At 32.1% G+C, this 27,484-nt stretch overlaps 1 protein-coding gene across 3 annotated transcripts in view; it reads right to left on the reverse strand.

Annotated features, from left to right (window-relative positions):
• LOC111052853 (carboxypeptidase B) overlaps positions 1-27,484 on the reverse strand; it is a 65,756-nt gene that overhangs the window by 22,080 nt on the left and 16,192 nt on the right. For 2 of the 3 annotated variants that reach the window (XM_039425469.1, XM_039425477.1), the window contains exons 3-4: positions 1,517-1,666; positions 580-804 (exon numbers count right to left, since the gene is read on the reverse strand). In XM_039425469.1, coding sequence (XP_039281403.1) covers positions 580-804; positions 1,517-1,666 — 375 coding nt within the window. Of the gene's footprint in view, positions 1-579; positions 805-1,516; positions 1,667-3,978; positions 4,429-5,568; positions 5,753-11,318; positions 11,684-12,875; positions 13,065-14,442; positions 14,585-15,616; positions 15,794-23,349; positions 23,577-27,484 lie in introns of those variants that run through there. The other variant, XM_039425483.1, reaches the window with a different exon arrangement.

Here is a 27,484-nt window from a genome sequence, read left to right on the forward strand (position 1 = left end):
TTAAATGGTAAAGAATGAACTTGTCATGGACTAGATATCATCTAAAATAACGAGGAATAGAGTATATTCCGTCATAAGTTGCAGACAAACCACTATCGCATGTGGGATAAGGGATCGACATACCACAGAACAATACGACTAACGCAGTCTTTCACACTAAATTTGAGTAAACGCTCATTAGTGCGATTGTGGGATTATGTACAGAAGCTAGGGGGAGTGTGGTGCTCAAACCAGTGGTACCACAATCGCAAGGAAAATAATCCCTACCACAGCGCGCAACGCCATGTGGAAGTATCAATGCCACTGCCATGCCTGTCAATGCATCCCATATGCGATGCGTTTGAGGTATCACAGAAGAAAATAGTAGCTCCCACATCCAACATGCGATTGTGGATCGTCTGCAACCGGCATTAATATCCGTAAAAAATGTTTAATGAACTACTGTCTATTTAAAACCAAGATCAGATAATACTGAACTACCTATTTCTTGAACATTTGAATCTTTCTATGAATAACTAAGTGAACTTATATGAGAAAATGAATGGCATTAAATTAAGATAAAGTAGAATTAATTATTACTTGGCTTTCTTTATCGGACAAGAGTTGTTGCGCTTTTGTCAATTGTTGGGTGAGAGCTAACTCAGCGTTGGGGCGAAGAGGAGTGGGAGTGGAGGCCTTATTCGTTGCTGACTGCTGACTAGATAGTACGTCAATCTGTCTCCGGTGGTCGTTGGCCTCTGCTTCTAGGAGGGTTATTGTCTCTCTCAGCTGCTCGCATTCATCCTCAAGTTCTTCATTCTCAGCCTACAAACAGAAAACTTGAAGATATTATTCACAATAAAAAAAGTTGAAGATATTATTTACAACAGTAAGTTGAAGTTCCGAAGATGGCTCATATAGGAAACACAATATATTAAACGAAATTTGATTGATAGTTTTTGCTTCATTCATGAGTTAACCGTAATCGCCTATTATCCGATTTCATTCATAAGTGAATAAATCATTGATGAAGTTGAAAAATATAGCTTATTGTGAATCAGCCTCAAATCTACTAAACCAAGGGAATCACACAATCATCTAATAAGAGATTTTATGACAATGATTATCAGAAAACCACATCAAGATAAAAAATTATTAGCCATAATTGTACTCTTTCATTCGTCCAAAATTAATTTTACACGTAATATAAAGTTCGTCTGATTTTAAAATTATTCCTAACTGGTGGTAATTTGCCTGGAAGATAACGAATTATGTACACAGACGTACACTCCAAATTATTGAAGACATAAATCATTAATGTTGCAGAATTTTGAAAAAAAAATATCAATTTTATTCAGATTCATGTCAATTTTCAAGCTGATGCATTTTCTTAGATCTGCCTTCCTAACTGAGTCAAACTTGAGTTCTGTATCCACTCTTAATTCGTAGCATATTCATAAAACTAAGAATATTGTTTAGCTCTATATCAATTCTCTCTATAGAAAATCTGAGAATTGATAAAACTGAGATTGATTACCTTATATTTATCCAACTCCATTCTGTAACGAACAATAGTTTCTTTGGCATCTTTCAATTGTTCTTCAAGAGCTTGCGTGTTTTTCATTTTTCTCGACGATGCTATACGTATTCCTTCTTCTAGTCGTTCCTTCTCTTTCTTCCATTGCTCCTGCAATAAATAATAGAATAGAATTAATTATAAAAACAACACGCTTCAATGATAAATCATGAATATCATCAGCAAATATTTCAATATTATCATATCAGACATTGAACATTTTCATAGAATTATTTATATTTAAATTTTAATGGATAGCATGAGTTGGATCAATTGAAACTTCTTGTGAGAAGTCATTTTTTCTATTTTTAGGGAACTTTTGGCACATGAAATGGATTATCTCTGACATGAATCAGCGTTTATTAGAAAAAGAATGAGAAACCGGTAAACCATTTAGTTTATTGGTGTCATGGAAAATGGTTCTCAGCACCAGACTCGCATTGAAGAGGAGAAGTCAGTCATGCTTCTGATTTTCCAGAACTCAAATTTCAGAAACCTGTAAAGTGAAAGAAGTGTAAAAATCACTGCTCAACAACAACAAATCAATAATTTTGTGAGATGAAATATTTTTCATCACATGAATAAAACTTACAAGTAGTAGTAGTGAATAGTCTTGATGAAGTAGAGTCAAGTTGGAAAGTATCAAATACAAACACCGTCGGGCTACATTAATGGAGGAAGAAACATTAGCAATACTCAATCGAATATTATTAATGAAAAATTTAGGAATGAAATAGTGACGGCCAAGCCTGATTTTTATATCTCAATCATTCTATGATTATGTGTACATGTTATAGATGAATGAATTATAAAGATGACCAGATCGACAACTTTGTTAATAAAAAAATAGAATTGACAGGAAACAAACTTTATTTTATCGCATTTTGCACCAAACGGGATCAACTATCATGGATAGGCTGTTCCCGGATTAAAACTGATAGGTGCAATCCAGCTTTATCGTTTTTCCTTCTTACAATTCAAAATTAAGATATTTCAACTTGATTCTATTCTGTACTACTGAAACAACTTTAATTTATTATTAACAAAATGCAACCTTAATATATTGATTGTGGATCAATATAAGTGTCATAATACGGTAATGATTATTTATCGGTCCACACTGCCGTTACTTCAAGATATACAGCGGAATATATTGTTGTAACTACAGTGCAAACCGAAGTTGGTTTAATATTGAATTGTGTATTTTTTGAGCCATAGGTAGTTAGTTAGTAGGTTTGAGCCACTGAGCCACAGTAGGTTTAACTCTACTACATCAATGAACACCACCGCTATCTTAATTGATTCTATTCTCGATCAAGCTGTTCCGAAATATTTGTCAATGCTTGTATAATATCAAGACATAGATTCGCATCACTGTACTACATAATACAATCAAAGCTCATTGACGATTTTCCATATACAATAGATAGAAATCAGCTTTTAAATCGTAGACAGAAGCTCAAATAATTAAAAAGTCTATTGCGCTATAAGCACCTTTAATAGAAAGCTCTTAGTCATTAATTGAAGTTACTTGTTCTGTAACAAGCTGTTCTGAATCTTGAGTGCATTCTAAATCATATACCTTCTAAAGGAAAATATAAATATGAAAAATCATTTACACATCGTACAAGATGTGGTAGGTGCTTTGATAGATCCTTGAATTATTTGACCTCGTTTTCGATTCGAAATTATTGTTACTCAACAATCTTCAGCTCAAGTACTAATTTCATGCAAATTGTGCGCTCTATGAAATAATAATATTATACAGGCTGCAAGTGTATAATTTTTGCGAATAGAAGTTACTGCTTGTTTACTAGATTAATGAGCATAATTTGAATATCAACAATAACCATACATTTCCGTAAATATAACTCATGCACTACGTCTGACTGTGTACTAAAATAGATACAATTGAAAGGGGTTCTTCATTGCTCAGTAATTGTTGATACTCGTAGTAAGTAATCAATATTATTATGAATCCACATTTCATTTTGAAATTATATTGTTCTGAATTTCCTGATTCTTCAGATTCAAATAATTAGTAAGAAACTTTTCAGTTTGTAATTTAAAAGGGAGCCTAAGAATGGTATTAATTGGATCGAATATGGTTGAAAAATCAAGCTTATTTGTGATCAATAATATCGCATTTGATTGTTTGTTTGGGTTTGCATGAAATTGACATCATGATTCAGGGTATTTTTTAGAGGAACTTGAATATTGATTTATAGAATCGTCAATTTGGTACTAATTGCATGAAATACACATCAGTGTTGAATGAATTCATAACATAATCAATTTTTGAATAATTTATAGTATTCTTTAATAGAGAAATCCTTATGATTTTTATATAATGCCGTTCATTTCATTATATTAGCGAAGAAATTTTCCTCACATAGACCAAAGGATTGAATAATGATTGCAACATATAAAAATATTGATTTATTGTCTTTCATATCATTGAAGTTCTCTTTGATTGAGAATAACTACAGTCTAATTACTTAACGAATAACGTAAAACATTACGTGCAATAAATAAATAATTTCTTAAATAGACAAAAACAAACATGGAAAAAGATAAACAAGTCGTTCTAAACTAGAAAAACTAATATGAAAAACAGATGGAATGGAATTACTGAGCTAGAGTAATAGTAAACTATTAATATCACAATTATCGGAGTCCCTCAATGATTCTGGATGTCTATGGCAAGTTGTAGACTTCTTCGGCGATCACTTTAATGGCAGCCATGGCGTCGCGAGCGGTTGGCTCAATGAACTGCGCCGGGAGTACGAATCCATAAGCTCCGTTGTCTCGCAGCTCAATTGTGTAGGTGTACTTGATTCCGGCCGCGCCCTTCGCCCAATCATCTGCTCCACCTGAAATACATCAACACAATATTAAAAATCATATAACTACCTAATAACTTTCAAATGTCTGCTCTCGATTAAAGTGTTTTCAAGTGTAATAAAATATATTTTCAAGTAAATATCACATGGTACTTTCAAGTTATTTCACCAACTCAAGAGGTTTTGGGAAATATTTACAGTTATCTTGAAGAACAACACAGATGTCACGGTATATTTGGGTGAGTTTGTACAGTTCTACAAATAGTTTACAGCGATAAACTATCCGATAATGAACCATTATTGTAGCTTAGTTTTATAACAATTTATGGTTTTAAGTTGATGCTATTTTTTGTATTAATAATGAAATATTCATTCACTTATTGTGAAGCAAACAGATACAATATTCAGAGAAAAAACAGGCTACAGTATTGCTCAATCATTTTTCTATTATCCAATAAAAGGCTACACCTACAGTTACAAATACATTCTAATTCAAAATTCATTATTGTGTACTAAAGCATTTTGTATAATATTGGAAAGTTGATATAATTGTGACGGACACAAGAATATCATAGTATCAATTAATGTGATCTATTATCATCTGAATGAATTTTATAAACTGTACTGTATATGAATTTCAAGAAACAATTTTATGAATAAATTCGAAATTCTCTGTAAACATATACTCAGTACATTAGTAAATAGCAACTTTTTTTAACAATATGCAATTGAAAACCTTCACATTTTACACTTGATTCAGAATTATAATGACAATCATTGATGCTTCAATTTTGAAGTTTAATCATCATCTACCCGTTTTATATTTTATATTTATCTTTCTTTCAAGTTCATTAAACAGTATGAATGATATTATAATTTTTGTTATCTAAAGTGAGTCTTATCTAGACTTTGGTTATGGCTGGAAGCCACACGTGTTATCCCCCCACACCTCCAAGCGATCACCTTTTGTTCACATATACCGCGAAGTGAGGGGACGCAAACTACTACTCAACGGAACTGCCAAGTTCGAAGGCAAGTATCATAGAGGAGAAGGGTCTCATCAAGCCTAAATGAAGATGTGGAATGAATATTTGAAAATATTTGTATTAATTATAATTATATTATAATATTGTATTAATTATATAAATATTAGACAACATTTGATTGTACCTGAAGCAGCATACAAGGTGGCAGCACTGTTTCCAACCGTGTATGAAGGTCCGCCAGCCGACTGTATGGCTCTGGCCATTTTGCGTCCCACTCTGTCCAAGTCAGCGTAGTCTGGAGGGACCTTCCGGTCGTAGCCCCATGGGTACAGGATGTACTGACCGTAGCTGTGGAATGTCACATACGCCTGCAACAAGCCATCAATCGATAGGTACCAATTAATTATTGGAAAAACGCATCCTATTGATACATCAAATCTATTTAAATACAGTAGTAGCATGGTTAATTAGCGTTATACCCACGATTACAAGTAGAAGTTGAATTTTTCAAGAGAGATATTAGAAAAATGATCTGTATAAATTGTCTATAGTGAGATTGACTTCTGTCAGCATTCCTTATAAACAACATCAATAATATTCCCATTCAACCCGTCTGCTAACAGTTCAAGGTAGTGCATAGGGCTTTGGAAACGTGCTACTGGAGGCAGTTTTTCTGCCTCCACTACCTTTTTCAAACATAATATTACTAAGGAAATTCTCTTCATTGAAAATTGTCGAGATACGAGCGTTTGAAGATGAATTAAAAAAAAAATCATTTCAAAATACAGTATTAGTAACTTAGCAAATCAATTCATGAGATTTTTAGAGAAACTTCTTCAAGGCATTACTCACTTGATTCCTAGGAATATCAATTCTAGACAAATGTATTAGCCTATGATTTTGAATAATAACTCCATTATAGTTATGCATTAGAAATGCAATAAATTTCCCTAAACATGATATTCTGATAAATTATGTAAATAATATTATGAACAATAAATTGAAGAATGTACCAATTGAATAATAACTTGGATTATCTGGCACCAATTTTGAAATGAATAATTTGAAAATTTTCAACTATATGCGATCATAGATCAAAAATTAATAATAAGAATAATTTCTCAGGCTTGCCACTAACGTTAGGACATGCATGATGGAAATGTTTGTACACATGACGTCATACATTGTTGTGTCATCACAACGAAAGTCTTAGAGCAAAATGTTGATTAGGGTTTTGTATCTTCAATTTTGTTGTTTTGTGTTCTATTCTATGTGAGGTTGAATTTTGTATCATTATAATTTGTTATTTTCCAGTGGTTTATTTATTGTTATCGGTTGTTTGTTGTTTATGTTGGAAGCCTCTCGCTGATGATGAACATGTGTATGTGCATGATAAACAATCAATGTTTATCATGCATGTTCTACCGTTAGTGGCCAGCTTCAGGAATTAATTTCATTCTGGTAACTTGATAGTATCCAAATCGAAAAACTTTGAAACATGACACAAGTGAAATATCCCCGAAACTCTTTTGTACAACCTTAAAGTGATTATCACTATCTTCTATATATCTATACTTATAAAAGGCTAAGCCCCGACAGAGTGAAATCACACCACAGCCCAAACTACTGAGCCTAAAAACTTGAAATTTTGCACGATTGTTTATGGTAGCCTGAAAACATCCACTAAGAAAGGATTTTCAGAAATTTGCCCCCCTGAGGGAGCTGGGGCCCCCCCAAAATTTTGTACTTTTTAACCGCTCATTGCACAGCAAAGTCATGAGGAACTTTTTTGTTCAGCTACGAAAAAAATTAGATCTATGCAGAAAAATTTCGATCAGGAGCACAGGGGGGTCCAGGAGAGGGCATTTTTCGAAAATTTTGATGTAAAATCACACTACAGCTCAAACTAATTGTCCTACAGACTTGAAACTTTGCACAAATATTCTTCAAACATGCTAGACGCGCACTAAGAACGGATTTTGAGATATTTTGCCTCTAAGGGTTTCAAAGGATGAAAAAGGATCCTATTAAGTAAGGTTATGAACATGGTAAGGTGAGTGCCATATGGAAATGAGATAATTTATTTATTGACATGTGATATTCTAACATATGTTGTAATCATTGGAAATAACAAAATAATATGATAGAAATTCAAAAAAGAACATCTGTTCTATTATTGCTTTCTACCTGATTCCACTCAACCTCAATAATATTGTTCTGATAATTGATAAATATGTTTAATAATATTATTATTATTGATATAATAAAAGTATTGTTTTAATAATTAATTATTATCATTAATATAATAATAGTATTGTTTTGGTAATCAATAAATATTTTTATTTTCACAAACTCTGTATAATTTATAATGGTGAATGTGAAACAGCTGCATCAAAGAAATTATCTCAAAAACATATGTTTAGGAAAACCATAGTTTTGAACTTCGTTTTCCTGATGCAATGTATAAGCCTACACGTGGCATGTATTATTAATTTTTCAGCTAGAACAGTTTTTTGAGACTGCTAAATAAACGTCTACAGTTTTATCAATGCTGTATCGGCAATATGAAAACGCATGCAGTTAATATGTCTTTAAATAAAGGTGTTGATATCTACATGATAATTATTCTCTACCATTTTTATTTAATTAAAATTTCAAAATTATTCAAGCCTTGATAGAATGATTGACTCACTGTACAGTCAGTCGAAAATTTTAATATTGAAATGAGGGGTATTTTGGCAAGCTGAACAAAAAAGTAAGGTCCTATGCACCTTTTTGATATTATTTCTTCAAATGAAAAATGAGTTTTGTGGTTGTCAAAACTCCCCCTGAAAGAGAACTATTCATTTTATCCTATCTTTTAGTAAAATAACAATGATTTCTGCATTGAATAACATCTATCTTGCCAACAAGAATCGAACTCTTTGTGAATTTAGATATGACCTACACTTTAGATTTATATAATTCTATTAATAAATTCATGGAAATTGAAGTACTTTTTTCAGTTAGTTGATGAAATTGATTATCAATAGAGAAAATGATTATAATTTTATCAATACAGAATTAGTTGAATGAATTGTCGATGTACTGAGTTCTTGGTCAACAATAATTCAATATTGGTATTCATCCAATCATTATTTTTTCAGAAGTTATTTCATTTGAATTAGAAAATATTTATAAGCTCCTATCAATTTATCATTCGTAACAATGAATTCTTCAAAACATGAATTTAATAAAATTAAAAATTGCCCATACTGTATTCATGTTCGCATGTTTGCCACTTGTGATGGATAGCCAAAATATTGTGGAGCAAGCTGCACGGCGAATTGTAATCGAGGGCTCTGATTGGCTGAAAAGTTCAGCGTTCGGAGTGAGGTGAGGCGAGCAGTTAGAACAGATGCAAGCAGCACGGCGAATGGTTCGGAGTACGGTACGGCGAATGATTAACAGCTGATTTTTAACATTATGAAAACAAATGCTCATGTTCGTTGAAAGGCAAGATGTTCGGAGGAATGCACGGTTTGCTGCGCGGTTCGAGGTTCGGTTCGGCATGTGTGGACGCACCTTTAGTTGTTACAGGACATTTATACAGATCACAGGCCAAAGCAACATAATAATCTATCTTCTTCTTCTTCTTCTTTTTCTTTTTCTTCTTCTTCTTCTCAAGTAAGCTTATGGTAAGGTGAACTCCATATGGAACTGAGATAATTGACACATGATATTCTAACATATGTTGTAATCATTGGAAAGCTTGAAACAATTTCATCAATTAGCTGATCGAATTAATTTTGCGTTGATTGAGAGCGCGAGCTTACCACGTGTTTGTTCCATCGTTGTATGCTTGGCCAGTTTGGTTTGCGCCTTCTATCAGCTGTATATGGAGTCTCATACAGTCCGATTAGAACAGAGCACAAAGGTTCTCTTTGGTTAGGAGTTTGTTGATAATTATTTTTTCAAATTCAAATTTTATAGCCATCAAAAATCACATTGAAAAATTTCTTACAAGACAACAAGATTACAGAAACAAAATGTCAAACATATACCTACATTTATTTGTAGCACGGCCAGAAAAAGACAAACTTGAGTACTAGCCGTGAGTTTATTAAATATAACTGTATATATATATATATATATATATAATATTGTTAATATTTTGTGAATAAAAATTACGAGTTGATGAGAGATGCGAGTAATTCCTTATATTTGATCCGAATGGTTATTCATAATACAGTAGTCGGGGTCACTGCAATAAAAATTTTTTATTCTGTACGGTAGCTAATAAATTTCATACGTATTGATTGTCCATAATGTATCCAGTGTCCATGATGGAAGTAATTGAACTACTCAAAATTAATGGTTTACTGGTCCCTCATAGATTTATAGTATTCCTGGTGATTGAGCCTGTCTTTTTCAGCGTTGTCTATTAATAATAAAGCTTGATTTACAGCTAGCTTACCCAGCGAACTTCGTATCGCCAATGTATCTCATGTTACACTTGACTTTATTTGTTGAATCATAAAATTTATCTGACAATCAACATGTTCATTTACATCTCAATACAGACTTCCTATGGGCTAAGTCATGCAGCATTCATTATTCCGAAAACATATTATTCTTCTCAATCAATTGGTAGTAATATCTATCAGTAAAGTTTTCAATATTAAAGAAAAGGTTATATCAGTGTTTCAAAGAAAAATATTCAATGTTTTCATAGCTGTAGATTGTCGATATATGGTCCAGGAAATATGCGATGTACGATGAATCACACAGAATTCCATATTCTTTCCATTTTAGGATGAATATAAGCTAAGCTAAATTCAAAAAATTGTAAATTATTCTTTCATTCTCAGTAATTAATGAATGCAATATGAATACTATACATATATACTATACAATATATATATACTCTCTTTCATTAGGTGAATAATTTTTTTCAACATTTTCCAGTTTCTCAATGATAGGGAAGTGATAATTATTATTTGTATAGGTCTTCTAAGGAACCATTATCAACAGCTGGACCAATCAACTACACTTCAACTCCAAACTACCGTTTTAATACCAGTACACAATAATTTATCACAGGGTGATATGTTTATTACAGCTGGTAACTTTAGATGCTAAATCATATTATCACATATATATGATCTTGAATCATGATCATCTTTTCGTTCTTCAGTAGTCGCTCGGCCGAAAATTTCGAAAACATATATGTCTGTAAAATGGATTAATAAATAATTATTATTAGCCCCCCTATTAAAATTTCTGTTCAGAAACCATCCCCAATATTCACACAACATATTCCCAAAGTTTCAAGTCTACAGGGAACAAACAAACATACAAACAAACACACAAACAGACATTCATTTTTTATAAATAGATTTCCATTCGGCTCAAACAAAAGCCTCTCTAAATGAAGGTAGAATGATAAGGATTCAGTTCTGTTGTTTTAACATTTTTTCAAATCACTTTCAAAAAGTTCATGTAGTACCTAATATTGTGTTTGAGACACTTCTGGCGCTACCATAGTTTCACCACTATTCTGTTCCACAGTCCTATCTCTTGCAGTCGTTAACTGTAATAATTATATAAAGTAAAGAGCTGGCTTATGGACTACTGGACTAATTAACTTGAAATTTTGCTTATAGATTCTTATTAACCAAGGATGGTTATAGGCCTATTCTCAATTCTTCAAATTTTCATTTTGTCAAGTTTTAAAATAGATCCTTGCGAAGCACGGGTTCTTGCTAGTATTATATAGGAGGTTATCACTATATTACACAAATTTTCTTGTGATCTATTCAAGTTATATCGAAATTTATACTTATGAATGTACCGTATTCCGTATTGTAATCCTTATTATGTGACATGGCCCACTGTATTATTTCAAGTATGGGATAATAAATATTTCTATTTCTATCATAATAGGAGACTGACCTTGATCTTGTCCTTGTTGGCGAGCACAAAGCGGGAGATTGCAGCGGTCTCGGGCTCAGAGAAGGCGCGGTTGCCGGCATAGATCTCCTTGCAGGGCTGGCGACTGGAGCCGGCACCGCCCCACTTGTAGCCGTAGTTGCGGTTCAGGTCGGTCCCCGCACACGTGCCGCTGCCGCCCGCCTTCCGGTTCTTGCGCCACAGCCGGTCGACGGCGTGCGAGTACTCGTAGCCGTCCGGGTTCACGAACGGCGCCACGTACAAGTCCACGCCCGCCACGTACGGCCCGTGCGCCGCCCGGTTCTCCACAAACTCGCTCACTATGTACGACACGCTCGCTGGCGAGATCCACTCTCTCGCGTGAGTGCCTGTGCAAAATTATGCCAAGTACGGTACGGTACAGAGATCAGAGACATCAGTACCAGAGACATTTAATTGTACAAATTGCAATAATTTACTTACGTAAATTTCCTTTGCGGAGTGTCTTTACCCAAAAGATGTAAAAATTTTGTCTGATAAAACAAACTTTGCCAAGTACAGACATCAGTATCAGATATATCTAATTGTCTCACTAAGAACAATAATTCACTAATGTGAATTTCCCTTGTGGAGAGTCCACACCCAAAATATGCAAAATAAACCAAAACTGCACAATTAATTCATTTTTAGTCATTGGATAGGACTCTTTGAAAAACAATTTACTCATGCGAAATTCCCACTGTGGACAATCCTTACCCAAAAGATGTTAATTTTTTGTCTGATAATCCAAAACTCAAAAAGTCAGAGACATTACAAACTACTCTTAAACGAACATTTTAGTAAAGCGAAATTCCATGGAGATTACGGTACTACACGATGTGAAATTTTCGTCTGATAGTACAAAAACTTTATTCACAGAAATTAGAGATTCGACATTCATACTCTATTATTTATTTATTTATACAATATTATAATTTCCACTCAGTCTAACAATGGTACAAAACAAAATAGTACTGTACATGAATAAACTATAAATCAATGTAAAACTACAATTATGATAAATTAATGAGTACAGTAAAAATGTGAATTACTCTAAAAACAAGATAGAAAGATAGACATAGAGAAAAATAAAATAAGAAGTAATAAAAGTCATGCAGTTCGTGCTCTATGAACTAAATTCACTTGGAATAGGAATTAGAGCCGTTCTTAGCAATTAATCTTGAGTTTTAAGTTGAACTTCCCGTATTGTATTTATTGTCAATACATTAATCAATGAATAAATCCTTTTGTATAGAATTTGGATTGAAAGGAATGCAACATATATTTTCAAGATGATCTAAGAACATATTCATTACAAGTGGGTAATTCAATATTATAAATATTTTAATATTCATGGTGGTTAAGACAACATTCATGTAAAATTTGTGAATGATCACAAAATCTTGTAAGAGTAAGACAAAGATAATTAGCAAGAATGAGTATTCTTATGGATTTTAATGTGGCAATCAAAGAGTTTTGGAGAATCAAGACTGAGTAATACTCAAGACTAGGGGATTGAAATTACTTTTTTCAATATCGTACCTCCATCAATCCAAACAGCCTTCGCGTTAGGCTGTCCTGATGAGATCTTGAGAACTCTCATCTGTCTTCCTTCGACTGAGGTACCAATGTTCACCACTTGAACCATATTTGGGAATTCCTTTTGCAGGTAATCATGGAATTCCATATGATCGCTCAAGCGATGATAACGTTGCCATGTCAGTCTATAAGCTGCAAAATTTAATAGAACAGAAGGTTAGTACATGGAATTTCTGGTTATAATTAAATTGTCAAGTAACTTAAGAGGAGAAGTTACCATTCAAGAAGCGTTTGAAGATACATTCATAAACTTTTACTGTCGATAAAATAATAATGAACATTTCCTCATTTTCTTCTCCAAAATAATGAGTAGTAATAATCGTAGAATCAATATTATTTTACAAAATGATATACATTAATTATAATTTATGAATACTTTCAGTTGAATTTGAACAGCGTGTTCTATGTTAAGTTGCATTTGTCAAATTTATACTACATAGTTTATTAATTAGTCTATTGAATGACTTAATCAAACTAAAGGATGACAGAAATAATTATTTCAAATGAATCTCCTATAATTTTACAATTATCATAAATCGCAAGATATTCAAGAACATGACTAAATCATAGAACTTGAAGTTGAACATGCATTATCTAGATCTGAATAATTTTTTTTTTGTAATTTATGAAAAATAATTCTACACCCATCCAATAAGCGTGTAGTGTAACTTTGCAGCCAACGAACAACCTTTTTAGGACATCAATAATAGAGTTCATTCCATTTAGTCATACTCTAATACAATAGTTTCAAGATATCTTGGAACTTGACAGATAGCTTTCCAGCCAACGAGAAAATTATTGATAGGTTGGTTTAAGATATGAATAAAAAAATTGCACGAATAATGAATCTTTTAACAATAAATCAATTTCAAACAAGATTGTATTCTGTTCATAATGAGAAGAATGAATATGGAGATAGTGTTTTGAAAAATAATTTTGTGAATAGAAAAATTTGTCGGTAAAAAAAATGATTTCCCGTCTTACGAAAATTGTGCATAGGTGAGGAATATGATGGAAACGAATTTCAATGGAAAGCCGGATTCATATTACAACACAAAAATATATAAATAGAATTATCAAGTGCAACGAATAAACAATCAATTCAGTCATGTGTCATAATATGCTACATTGAATTATTACCACCTTTAAGAATATACAAGTAAAATGAGTTTACAGCTGAAAATAGAATAATTGGAACTGAGCTATCATACAAAGCATATTAATTGTTGTGCAAAAATAAATATATATTGCGTGAATAATAAGATTGATGAAAGAATCATGCATCAGTTGATTATCTTTGAAAAGAATAGCAACATTTTAAAAATATACAGTAAAATAGGATAGTAGAAGATAATTGGAATAGTAGAATAGAAGCATCTAACCGAGTTTCCAATAGCTCAGACAGAAGTAACCTGAAATATTTATTTTTTGCAATATGACAGCATTGCAAGTGATAGCAGCATTCAAGTGCCAGAACAGAAATGGAAGAACGATCCCAAACCAAGCTCACCCCTATCGAAAGTTGGTTTTCTTTTCCTTGCCCAATTTTTCCTAGAAGGCAATACGACGTTCCAGATGACCTTATTTGGTGATCTTAATATATAAGCGATGTCTCTCGTCCATCGTGATCTAGCTGTGCATAAGACAATTTCCTGAAAGGTAATCCATTTTGACAAACTAGATGTTTGATTGATTGATTGAGTACTTTATTTATGTAGATTACAATATATACTGGCTTATAAACTTATATACAATAGCTTACAATACAGCAAAATTATAGATGAATTTACATAATATAGACTAAGAAAATAATTATTGAACTGTATATGATATGAAAAGTAATTTGTAATAATATAATAACTATAGATAATTATATTGTTATGCATCTACATAAATTGGCGGAGCTTTGGACATATCAATGTCCATTCTTCGGAAAGAATATTAAAAATATCCTCCCCACTAACTCTCTACCAAAGATGTGAGAGATGTAAGAGGGAATTTGAGAACATTGACTTATAATAAATATAGTACCGGTATGTCGTACCTAATCGAAAAATACTATGTATTAGAATACTATTGATGTAGAAATAATGTTTAGAGTTTTGCTTGATGAAGAATAATATAATAAGCCAACCAAATCACGAGGAGTGTTTGATTTCAGTTTGAGATATTATTCCATTCTCCAAACCTAGAACTACGATACATGAAATACGATAATGTTTTTGAAGATCAAGATTAAAGCAACCATTACATTATAAGAAAGTACAATAAAATATTTCTGCACAACATATTCTACTTTCATATCATGCAGTTGCTAAGCAAAAATTAGGCTGGATTTGAAGATTTTCAATTCAACTATTTTGAAATTATTAACGAAATCGATCCAATTTTTTAAATATATTGAGTTGATAAATAAAATACATTCTGTTCCTTGGAATCGATTGAAACAATATCAATAAAGGATGTAAATTGTGATTAAATTTCAGGGTTAAATATTATGATCTATAGATCGGCATAGTTAGTATTATCACAACTTCTGAAAGACAAATGAAGATATATACGAGATAACATAGTTATGAGTAAAATCAAATTTCTAAAAGACAAATGAAGACAATTTTAAACCTCCACCAACTAAATTTAATGTTTTGAACCATGTAAGTGACTTTTGAAAAACTTCTACTTACGTTTGTTTCTATCATTTTGCTCATCTGGATTTTCACTCCTAATTGCACGTTGAATGTCATCGATGATTATTTTGAAAGTCATATTATTGGAGTTGAGAAACTGAGTGACTTCATCAATCCTCTCACTGCGCACCATCAGATCTTGTTCTGTGGCGTTTCCTCTCCATTTTTCAGCAGCTGCAACATTATTCGGCAAATTAAAACTTATATTGAATACATGTTACTGGACATTTTGTACATGGAGCAATGTAATAATGCATACAAGATTGCATGGATTGATATTCCGAGTAATTTATCCACAGAGACTATTATTTTTTGATGACTATGCGCTTAGCTTTGAACTTGTGCTTGAAAAGGAAGAAAGAAGATAAATAGATCTATAGTTCTTATGCGGGGATCCATAAGCCTATAGTTTTAGGTGGGATCAGAACTACCAGAAAAATGTTAGTGGAGCTAGCCACGATTAGTCACGATTCCTGTTATATCGTCACAAAATTATGATGTAGCCTATTTTGTCAATACTGTAAGAGAATAAGAAAAAATAATAGACTTCGAAAGAAAGTAGAATTGTTTCAAAACTAATTTAGAATATTAACTATTTTAAAACAACTTTAAAATTATCATTAGGGTGATTAACTAGGTTTTATTTTTATTTTAAAAGTGGAATTTGTTAATTTTAGATTTTTGTACGTCTTTTCGTATAATTGAAGTACTTTCTTACTTAATTGAAAAAAGACAACTTCGTACTTTTTGTACGACATTTTGTTCATTGAATAATTCCAATAGTTTACGAAATGAAATGCGGAAAGTGATAAATTTTAGTTCAAAGTTAATTGAACAAGTTAAGTCAGCTTGTACTAACAACAATGTTTTCAATTGAAACAATCCTTATAATTGAAAAAGGAAACTCGTCACCAGTAGAGATATTTTTCAATGAAAGGTATGATAATTAAACTTCCTCTTAGAAGAAATCTGAATTACTGTTGTCAGTAATGGCCACAGTTATTATAATAACCGTTTGAGACCAGCGACCAGAAAGTTGTTTTTCTTCTCCCACACAATAGTAGGAAATTTATCCTCAGCAGCCGCTCGAAATGAGATGAACAATGATTTAAAAAATGAATGGAAAGTGATTAAAGCTGTCGCAGACTTTCTTTCACTTCTTGGTGGTCAATCATTTAGCATCCTTGTAAAATGTTTCTCCTCTTGTAAACAAGGTTGTGAGATTTTATTGTATGTGTTTATGAAGCATGGCGAATGCATTTGACAGCCAAGTCTCCCTTATTTCAAGTTCAATGAATATACATCTGAACAAAGAGGTATCAAATGGGCATAACAAATGAAGGGACAATGAGCAAGAGAGAAGGGAATTCAGATACGACTGTGAGTGATCAGGAAGAAAAGCTGTTGGATTCTGTGATATAGCAGCCAAAATCCTTCTTGAATATGAGTACCGGTAGGCTAATCATTACCTTGGGAGGGAGAAAAAGCCAGAACAATATTGAAGCGTTTCCGCAGCGTCACATTTTCTAACAGAGAATCTTATTCAATTAATATTGTACAAGACCTCAAAGCTCTTTAAAATTACTTCCAATACGTACTTGGAAGAAAGTATTCAAAAGTATTTAGTCATTTGACAAAACATTGATTTTTATTTACCCTGGTGTGGAGAAATATGAATATCTATATTTCAATATTTTTGTATTACGAATTAATGCATCACCAACATAGCCAATTTATAGAGCCAATTATTAGATGTTAATTTATTAGATGTTTCAATATATACTCCGCATAATTTTAAGGATCAAGTGGATTCTTATTGTTTTTAATCAAAGAGTTTTCATATTATTCAGTTTGTACATAAATTCAAGGTGAAGTGTATCATTTTGAAATAATTAAAAAGATACCAAGTTTCTATCCCTCGTTTTCAGTAACCTACACTTGGTATGTTCGTTCACAACTAAACAGTTATTAATCTTCAATACTTACTATTATCCTAATTCATAAATTCTATAAGTTTTCCTATTCATTATTTGAAAAGGTAACTGTGAATAACAGTGGAAGGTATATATAGTGTAATATATAGTGTATATATAGTGAAGAGTACCTATATATATATATATATATATAGTGGAAGAGTAATACAGTGTATTTTTCTACGGATTTTATTAGGTAATAATATGATACAGTCCCAAATAAAGGTTTGTCTTTCATGCACAATTTTAACGCACTTTTCAACCAAAAGATAATTATAACGCCATGAAACATACCAACCATGAATATGATATATTCTCTAATGAGTAATAGTATAGAATGGATAACAGAAATAATGAGGAAGACTCTGCAGAAATGAAAGGAAAAATGATGCTGTGAAGGATAGTATGTTATATCATTATTCTTTGTCGTGAGAAATATTTTCAACAAATATAGGCTAGATAATAATTATTTACTGTACTTATTTTATAAATAATGAGGTGAATTATTATTGTACTCTTCGGTTAACAAGGTTTGCATGGTCAATAACAGCATTGTCATTCGAAAAATTACTTCAAGGATATGTAATAATTTGTCAGAATACATTGAGTTACATAATAGGTACAATAGGAAAAGGTAATGCTAGTTTTCCTTCTGATCTTGCATCTATGCACATATCCTCTTCGAATTGGAAGGATTTAATTATACTTCAGTAAAATGAGCAAGTAGATTTTTTTGTTCTTTTTTTAAGAAAGAGATTATAGATAAGTGATTTATCAATTAGAATAATTATATGCTTGCTGATACATACATCTGAGAAATCCTTAAATTTATTTCTTAAAAAAAATGCAATTTAAATTTCAAGTTTTTGTAAAATAAATAATTGGCCACATGAAACAGTGTCTCAAAGAAAATAAAAGCTCAATAATAAGAGAATTTAAAGTAAAATTGAAAAACATTTTATTAAAATAGTATGCGAGTCCAAATATACACTTCAAAATGAGAAATCGCAAAGTCCGTAGCTTTTATAGCATAATTATAGTAATTAAAGTGGAACAAGAAAAGATGAATGATAGTCTTTTAGGGTAGTATATTTAGTGTGAATTTTATAAAATTAGACTGAAACAAAGCATTTTCATAATAATTAAAATAAGTATTTTAATACTGAATTTCCATAATAATTATAAGTTTTTTTAAATCGAATTACTTCTCTCTCGATAGGACTGAATTGGCTTGGACTGAGACTTCCAGGAGAATGTTTTTGGAGTTGATAACTAGCATGATGAAAAAGTACGATATTTTACGAGATCGACTAGAGAAATGTTGGATTAGAAGGAGCTAGCTCATTATAATGTAAAAGTTTAGTAATACACAACAGAATGGACAGTTTTCTAACAATGAGGTAGTTTTTATAACTCGATGAGCCAGTGAAAGCACCCATCGATTAGGACCCGAGAGGAGACGTTTGAATAGAACTGATCACTACTTCTTCATCTAATTACTAGTCTATCGATAGGAATTCTAGAGGTACAGTAGCTCAATACAGCAATTACATGGAGCAAAAAATATTGTCAATATCTGAAATCCTGTTTTCAAAAATTAAGCTTTTTCAACTTCAAATTTGGTTGGAACTGAAATCAGTTAACTCGCAGAGGTTGACCCACTAGTGGATCATCAAAGAGTTATGGTGGGTCGCGTTGTGACTTACTGAAAATTGAACAAATTCACTGATTATCCACCATTAATTTTATTTCAACAATGTGAAATAATGTTATTAGTATGTTCAAACATAACAAGACAGTATATTTTTGATGCGATTAAATGCTCCAAGAGAGGGGTATGGGGTTAGTAAACCATCGACTTGTACTTTTCTCTATTAAAACATTACTAGATTAACCAAACTCATAATTTTATATTCGGTTATAAAATGATGGGAATTATATATAACAAATGTGATAAATCTATAAATTGCATAGAGCACAGCGCTAATATCAAAACAGTGAAGTAGCATTAACTCCTTCATCAGAAGATCTGAAAATCTATGAAACCAAAAACATTGGGAAAGAATCAAGATTCTATGGTCTGGAGAGTATGATCAAAAATGAAATCAAATTAATCATGATCAAATCTATTTCAGTTTGTTGAGGGAGGGGGGATTTAGTGGTTCATGAAAATGGAAAAATACGCATAGGTGGCTCGCCAAACATGAAACGCTGGGAACCAATGAGTTAGAGCGATATGCATGCCAAACATGTTAATGAATGAATATTGTATTATGTCTAAGAATTTGATAATCCTGATTATAACTTATTGTATTCTCATTACATTGGATTCCATTGCAATTGAAAACTATTGGGCTGACAGCAGTAATAATATTAATTTTATAAATGTGTCGAAAGGTTGGTAACTCCCTTGATTTATCTTATTCTCTTTGCATGTGCCCATTATACATAATTTTGAATTGATTTTGGTTTCAAACCAACTACTAAAGTAATGCAGCAACAAACATGGCAAGAGGCAAGAGTCTCCTTCGAGTATTAATACAATACAATGGTGGGTAACCGAAAACTTATGAACTTTTCAAGGACTGAGTGTAAGACCGTAAACTGGAAGAATCCCAATTAAATTATTTATTAGAATAGGTGGGTCAAATAATAATGGAATCGACCGATTTGATAACACGGTATTGCAAATCTGCAAACTATGAAATTTTATAATGTTATTAACATAATATGTTGATATATTATGACATAATATGTTAATAACATTCTTACATTTCATAAAACTATGAAATGTTATAATGTTATTAACATAATATGTTAATAACATTCTTACATTTCATAGTTTGCAGATTATTCAGTCTTCTGGTTGATCACTAATACAGTACCGACATTTATATCAATCACCTACCGAGTTTGATGGTAGCTAAAATAAACCGTAACTTTCGTTTTGAAACTAATGGCTAACAAGTAGGAGAGTTAATGAATTAAGATTAGTTATCTAATGGCCTTGTGAAGAATCTCATAACGTATCTTTAAAACTGAAACTCTGACAATGTTGACTGCCATCAAAGACGAAGAGTTTGAACGGTCCAGGAGCAAGATCTTCTTGAGTTCAATTCAATAAGAAATCCGTTACCTTTCAATGTCACCTACAACCTCTGAGCAAACATCTAAAAAATAAGCTAGGCTATAAAAAGCCATCTTAAAAACCATGGACATTCCAAAAAGACTTCTGAATTTTTGAGGACAATGACCTCGGAAGAAGAACTGTAAAATGAGTTGACAAAAATCAAATTCTAAATAGCTTCGGACAATGGCAAGGTTAAGAAAATAATACAATTTTTATAATTATAATTGAGCCTTGGTTGAACCATTAATAATTTTGAGGTAGAAAGCCAGACAAGTTAGGTCACCGACTATAGAAATATTTCATACATAAGAGATAACATGACAAACAAATTTGGCTCAGGCTGAAGTAGCTTATAATGCTCAGGGACTTGATTTTCCTCCTTTATGGCACATTAGAATTGCTGGACAAAAGTCATCATCTGGTAGACATTTCTTATCGGACAATACACGAAGAAAAAATATTTTACGAACATAAATAAGAGGCTTATCGAACATGTTAAAATATTTCCTCATTAATAAATTAATCCAATTATCAAATAATTGAAGACATTTCATTGTTTTGCAGTACCTACCTTTTTAATTTACTGAATATTCAATTGAAAGAGATCATTTTATCTGTATCATAATGTATTAGAACTTTTATGAGTAAATAATTAGAAGTGATCAGTTGAAGTTACATGTTTGAGAATCTATTTTGTGCAGAATGCGAGTTTTCTTTGACCTTTGACTAGAAACTATGAGATTATTATGGAGAAAACACTTGAAGAAATAATATAAGGACATACTTTTCAGAAAATATCTGGAAACTTGGTCCTCTACATCCGGAAAGCATGAAATTCATGATTCGTGAATAGTTTTTACAACTTCTAGATGAGACTCAACCTGATTCCGAATTCAAATAGAATTGAACATTATTGCCATGAATGTCACAGCCATGAATGTGTATTCCAATAACGCAGGTCCAGCAGCAAATTTCACGCAAGAATTTCATCATACTTGTGATTTGTTTCAAGGCTCAATATATTGTCGATAAATTACCCATATCTGAGCCAATGCCATTCTCAATCAAAATAATCGGGATTTGATTTGAACAAACTGTAATCCGTCGAATTACAACCAAACTATAAACTGGAGAGCTTGATACTACGATAAATTTTGTTTGGAATTTAATTTATCATAAAGGAGAAACAATTTTATAATATATAAAAATAAAAAAAATTGTAATGTATTATTAGTACCTATATCTGAATACTTCAAAGTAACACTTCATAGTTTTTTAATGCAAACATGAATATAGATGAGAAGAGGGTAGAATCTTGTCACAGAGAAGAATTTACATCTATGGAGGTATAATATGATGAGTTAGAAGCTAGATTGGGAGAATTGACATGTAGCAGTTGTAAAAATAGTATTTTGAATGAATATTGAATCCTTCACTTCTAGTATTTGAATCAATGACTTCCAGAACTTCCCCTTTCATCAATATCCTGAACTATTCTAGATGTCTTGATAGTGAATCAACAGAATGACTCAATGTATTGATTGCTTTTTTATTATAAGATTACTTTTTTCACTACAAGAGTGCTAATAATTATTAATACTATGTTTCTATTTTCTTTATGGTCTCTTTTCTTTGAAGTGTTATGCAAATCATCAAGAAAATTTCCTAAAATATTAGTTCATAATTGCAATTTCTAACTGTTTTCATACCCAAGGCTTGATTTGTCATTCAATTAATTATTTGGCGAACTGGTAAATGCGCTAACCATTTCACTGTTCCAATCAGCGGTTCTATCCCAACTTCCTGACCGGTTCACTTAATTTTTACTGATCTTCACTTGAATAGTTTTGACAACTATTTTAATAACTCGAATTTTTTATGAACACATTTCAAGCAAAAATATTCTAATAATAATTCTCTTTTCTTCACTGACTTTCTATAAATGTTTCGCTTGTCTTCATGGAAAAAATAGCTAAATATTTAATATAAGTATAATGGAAAAACATTTTTGAATTGTGATTTTTCAACAATTGATTGACATGTTTTAATATGAATAAACGAAAGAACAATATCTTATTTTCATGTTGCAATCTTATTTTATGTATGTGTACGAATGATCATACAATTATTGTATGTTCCTTGTTTGTTATAACCATTATAAAAAAAATTAAAATTAATAAATACGATATGGACGCTAATCCTGGAAGACACTACTTTCTTTAAAACAACAAAACATAAGATTGAAGGAAGTGAAATGTTGATTTATTATTAATAGGGTAATTTAAAGGGGGTGCAAAATATATGTTTTTTAATTCTTGCAAAAGATTGCTATTGGAAGGTAATTCGAAGAGCTACAAATCGAAATACTCCCAAATCTCTAATGTTTCTAATTGAAATTTCAAATAAGATAAACAAATATAATACTAAAGTTTATTTAAATTCATGTAGATGAATCATGCAAATGATTCGCATGCAATGACTTTAACCCTAACAAATACGTTTATATAAATTTTTAAGCATTATTCCAAAGATATAAAACGGGGAACAAATAATGTTAAGTATTCCCACGCTAGTTGCTTATTATTTAAATGAATAGTATGAAAACCGAAAACAGTTGTGTAGGCTACCTCCCGATTCGTCGAGTTTGTCCAACAGTTTCCTAGTGTTCTTATTGACGCGCACACGGAAGAGTTGTGCGCCGTCGTACGACACCTTGTTGTCGTCGGCTACATCTTGACCGACGGCGGCTGCATCTTGATCGTCGGCGGCTGAGGAGACGGCGACGGCAAAAGTGAAGACGACGACCAGCGTCGACCACTGTCTGAGACGAAGCATCGCACGACACTGGCCGCTCGCTGCTCTTGCCACTCCCTTTTATAGCCCCAAGCACACCCCTCCCCTCTCCCTACACCACCTCCCTGCTGCATGCTCCGCTCTGGACCAACACTAGGGATGCGGATGACATTGTTGCATCCACTACAGCGAGAATCTCTTCAGACTGGCAGCACTGGGTGGATTACAACATTATAAGGAGTGTTAATAGTTTGAGTTTTACTTCCTCACAATACCTCTAGAGATGAGTCCAAGTACAAAGAATGTGTATTTATTTATATAACAAAAAACACTGATGTGAAAACATTGGTAGATCTAACACTAAGGCAATCTTTGTATTATTTTTTCTTCCAAATTTAGGTGATCAGTTCAGAAAGATATTGCATCCACATCCTTTATCCTTTATTGATTCATACAAAAGTGCATCATCAAACATGATGGGGAGAGAAAAAATAAGGTGACCTTGTGCTATTCCTCTCCCAAATTTAGACAAGGTTACACATAGTCCGAAATAGGTTAAGTCTTGTAGTTGTTCACTTCACAAAATTCTCAGACACTATATTTACAGATGATGAATTAAGAGGACAGGATGGCAAGGAATGTTACAACCCCACAACAAGACAGTAAGTACTTTTACTGAATGGCAAGGAATGTTACATCCCTAAAAGGCAGTAAGTACTTTTACTGAAAGAGTAAAGTCAAACAGATCTAAGTACATAGGAGGGTTCTGAGATGTACCACACAGATTGTACCACATACTTCCTCAGTCACATAACTTTTTTGCTAAGGGTGATGCCCATAAATGATCTCTTGGCTTGTGCTCGGGAAATGATACAGATAAAGATGGGAGATGAGAAGACCTACACCTCTAGGTGAGTTTCGAACTACCATACAACACAACTGATAGACAGGGATAACAGCAAAATGTGAAACTGAGAGATAAACAACTACCTTTACTAATATAGTAAAATTGGAGTGCACAGAATGAATTACCTACACAAGACGGTGATGAATTCGAACCAACAGATCCTGAGTTCCAAAACTGATAAACAAATATTGATCATAATGCACAACTGAGAGATCATCCACAATAAGGTATTATCTTTACTGATTTTCGAATCAAAGCACTGAGCGAAGTACATAGAGCCATGGTGAAATGTATCGCACAGATCCTGAGATTTACAACCCAAAAAAATGACGTTGGAAAGTGATGGGAGATCATCCATAATGAACTACTAACTCTACTCATAGTCAAGTCGGAGTGAAGACGTTGATGGAGAGAAACACACAATTACACATATCCTGACCTGAGTTCTGCAACTCACGAAGAAAGAAGACAAATCATTTACAATGAGCATCGATTTATTCTACTAAAAGTGAACACTTCTGAGTGAACAGAGTGGAGTAAACACTTAGGCTAGTTTCACACACATTCGGTTCGTTTCGTTTTCTGATAAGTGTTAAACGGTGATTCGGTTTGAATTCGGTTCCGAATAGCAACCGCATAGCACCGAACGCCCCCTCGACACGAATAGGTTTTATCATATTAGAATTCGTTGCTAGGAAACCGGAAATAGAAACAAAGTCTTTCACACACGTTCCCTTTTTTGTTTTTTATTTTAACCTGATATCGTAATTATCTGTTCAAAAATCTTCCATGTCAAAATCATATAGTCAATTCATTTATGTTAGTTCACTGGAGCATTTTTTTCTCAATGAATAGTTTGCTAAAAGAAATATGATGATAAATTAAAACTCAGGGAGAATTATTTTTATTATTTTTATTTTTCCATGAAAATTACATGATTTTATTAATGGAGAGATGAGATGAACGTTATGTACCAAGTGTCAAAATTGAAACACATTTTCAATTAAAAAAAAATCACTCTGAATGTCCAAAATTAATATGATAAAAAATAAACTATTCAAATAGTTCACAATTTTTAATTAAATTGAAAATTTTGTTGTTCAAGAAATCACATCTTACTGTTTGAACACCAGCTTTTATATTTTATTAACAGCATGAATTGTAAAAATCCAAACACAGCTGTGTTTGAGAAGAAAATACCTAATTAGAACCGTATGAATTAAAACCTGATATGTATGAAAGCCTCATTCGTTTTCGGCAACGAACCGAACCGAATGAAACCGAATGTGTGTGAAGCTAGCCTTATGAGGTTGACCACAAATCCAGAGTTCCTCAACTAATAAACAATGATGCAAATGAAGCACTAATGAAATATCAAGCCTTTAATGATAGTAATGTACAGAATTTTTCGAATTTTCAAACAATGAAGCTGGAAGCCTCTAGACAATCGATCTACTGTAAGCTTTTTTCACTTTTGAAATAATAATCCTAATTCAAAAACTTCATTTCTTGAATATTTTTAATGAACTTCAGTAGAAATTGTTGGATGGAATTCATTGAAAAATATTTCATGTTGCAGATAAGAGGTTGTGGTTTCGTCTAAACGCTTTGAAAAGATATGATTTATTGATGAGGTATTCCACCATGATTTATTGATGTTGGCAATTAATTTTTATAGTTATGTTATTCACACTGTGAGCCAACTGTAGAGCAAACTTGTCTATAAATGCTAGGTATATAGCAATTCAAATTTTAAAAAGAAAGATGATCATACGATAAAAGGCAGCGCCTGAAGGAAATTGCTGCTAGATTAGTTCTGGAACGAATGAGTTATACAAATGATTTCTCATCCTTCAAAGGAAGAATATTTTTCTCATTTTCAGTTCTGACAATCCGAGTCTAGATTCTAAAAGTGTTTTTACTATTCATGAAACAAATAATATGTATTAATACATTTTTCAGTATGTTGCATATAACGCATATATTAATTCAGTGTTTCTAATCAATATATCTGATCACATTATATTTATAAATTATTATAAATATAATTATATATTTCGGATTAACTTTCCTATGCGCTAATTATTTATATTATAATTTTTATTGAGATGCCATTATTCAATTTTCCATAGATAGATATTAAGATATTTATGAATCGTACACTAATAAATACGCATCAAGAATTTTAAGTAGCATCAAATAATTCAATTAAAAAGTCATTTGGATCGTGATTTACTAATTGTAAATTTTGTTTTTTGCTAGTATTTCAAGTAAATAAGATTGTGAAAGTTGAACGCTTTTTTAATTCAGCATAAAGTAATCAGTTACCTTGACATTATGGTTTTCTTACAAAAAAAGAATTCTCTGATTCATAGAATCTAAACGTTAATATAATTATGTACAAATCAATAGCATCACTTTCAAGTTTGAGAAATATCTAACTAGATACAATTAAATAATGCTCAATAGAAAATAGAATTGAGGGATAGACTTGCACTCTGCAGTCAGACACCTATCTTAGATAAGCACCGTGCTCTTGGTTCATCCGTTGGAAAGGATGAAGAGCCTCAGGCCAGCTCCGTGGAAATACAGATATGAGATCCAAAAATAACTTTTGGTGGTTCGAAGCTCACCTGAATCAACTGAGAATTGTTGAATCTTCTTCCCGTTACCGAAGCACAAGTCTAGGGCTCATGTAAACATCATTCACAGTCAGAATAAATGGAAGGAAAAGATTGGAAGCAAACAAGAATGATGAAAATTGATGTCAGAATTCATTGTGATGGTCGAGAATAATTTTTAATTTTATTAGGATGAGTTAACAATTTAGAATAGAATAATGAGGATGATAATATAATTTACAATGCCATAATTAAACGAAAGATTTGAAAAAAATTATACTACCTGATTGGCAGGAAGCCTGATTCGTTGCACAATGTTTATTTCAATAACAGAAAATCACATTTTTAGATAAATTATTAGGTGAGAAAGGAAGAATAAACCTAGTGTACTGAAGGTTTTCCGAACAACAATAAAAATGATCATGGAAAACATGTGAAAGG

The sequence above is a fragment of the Nilaparvata lugens genome, chromosome 1, assembly GCF_014356525.2.
Source record: "Nilaparvata lugens isolate BPH chromosome 1, ASM1435652v1, whole genome shotgun sequence".
NCBI lineage: Eukaryota > Metazoa > Arthropoda > Insecta > Hemiptera > Delphacidae > Nilaparvata > Nilaparvata lugens.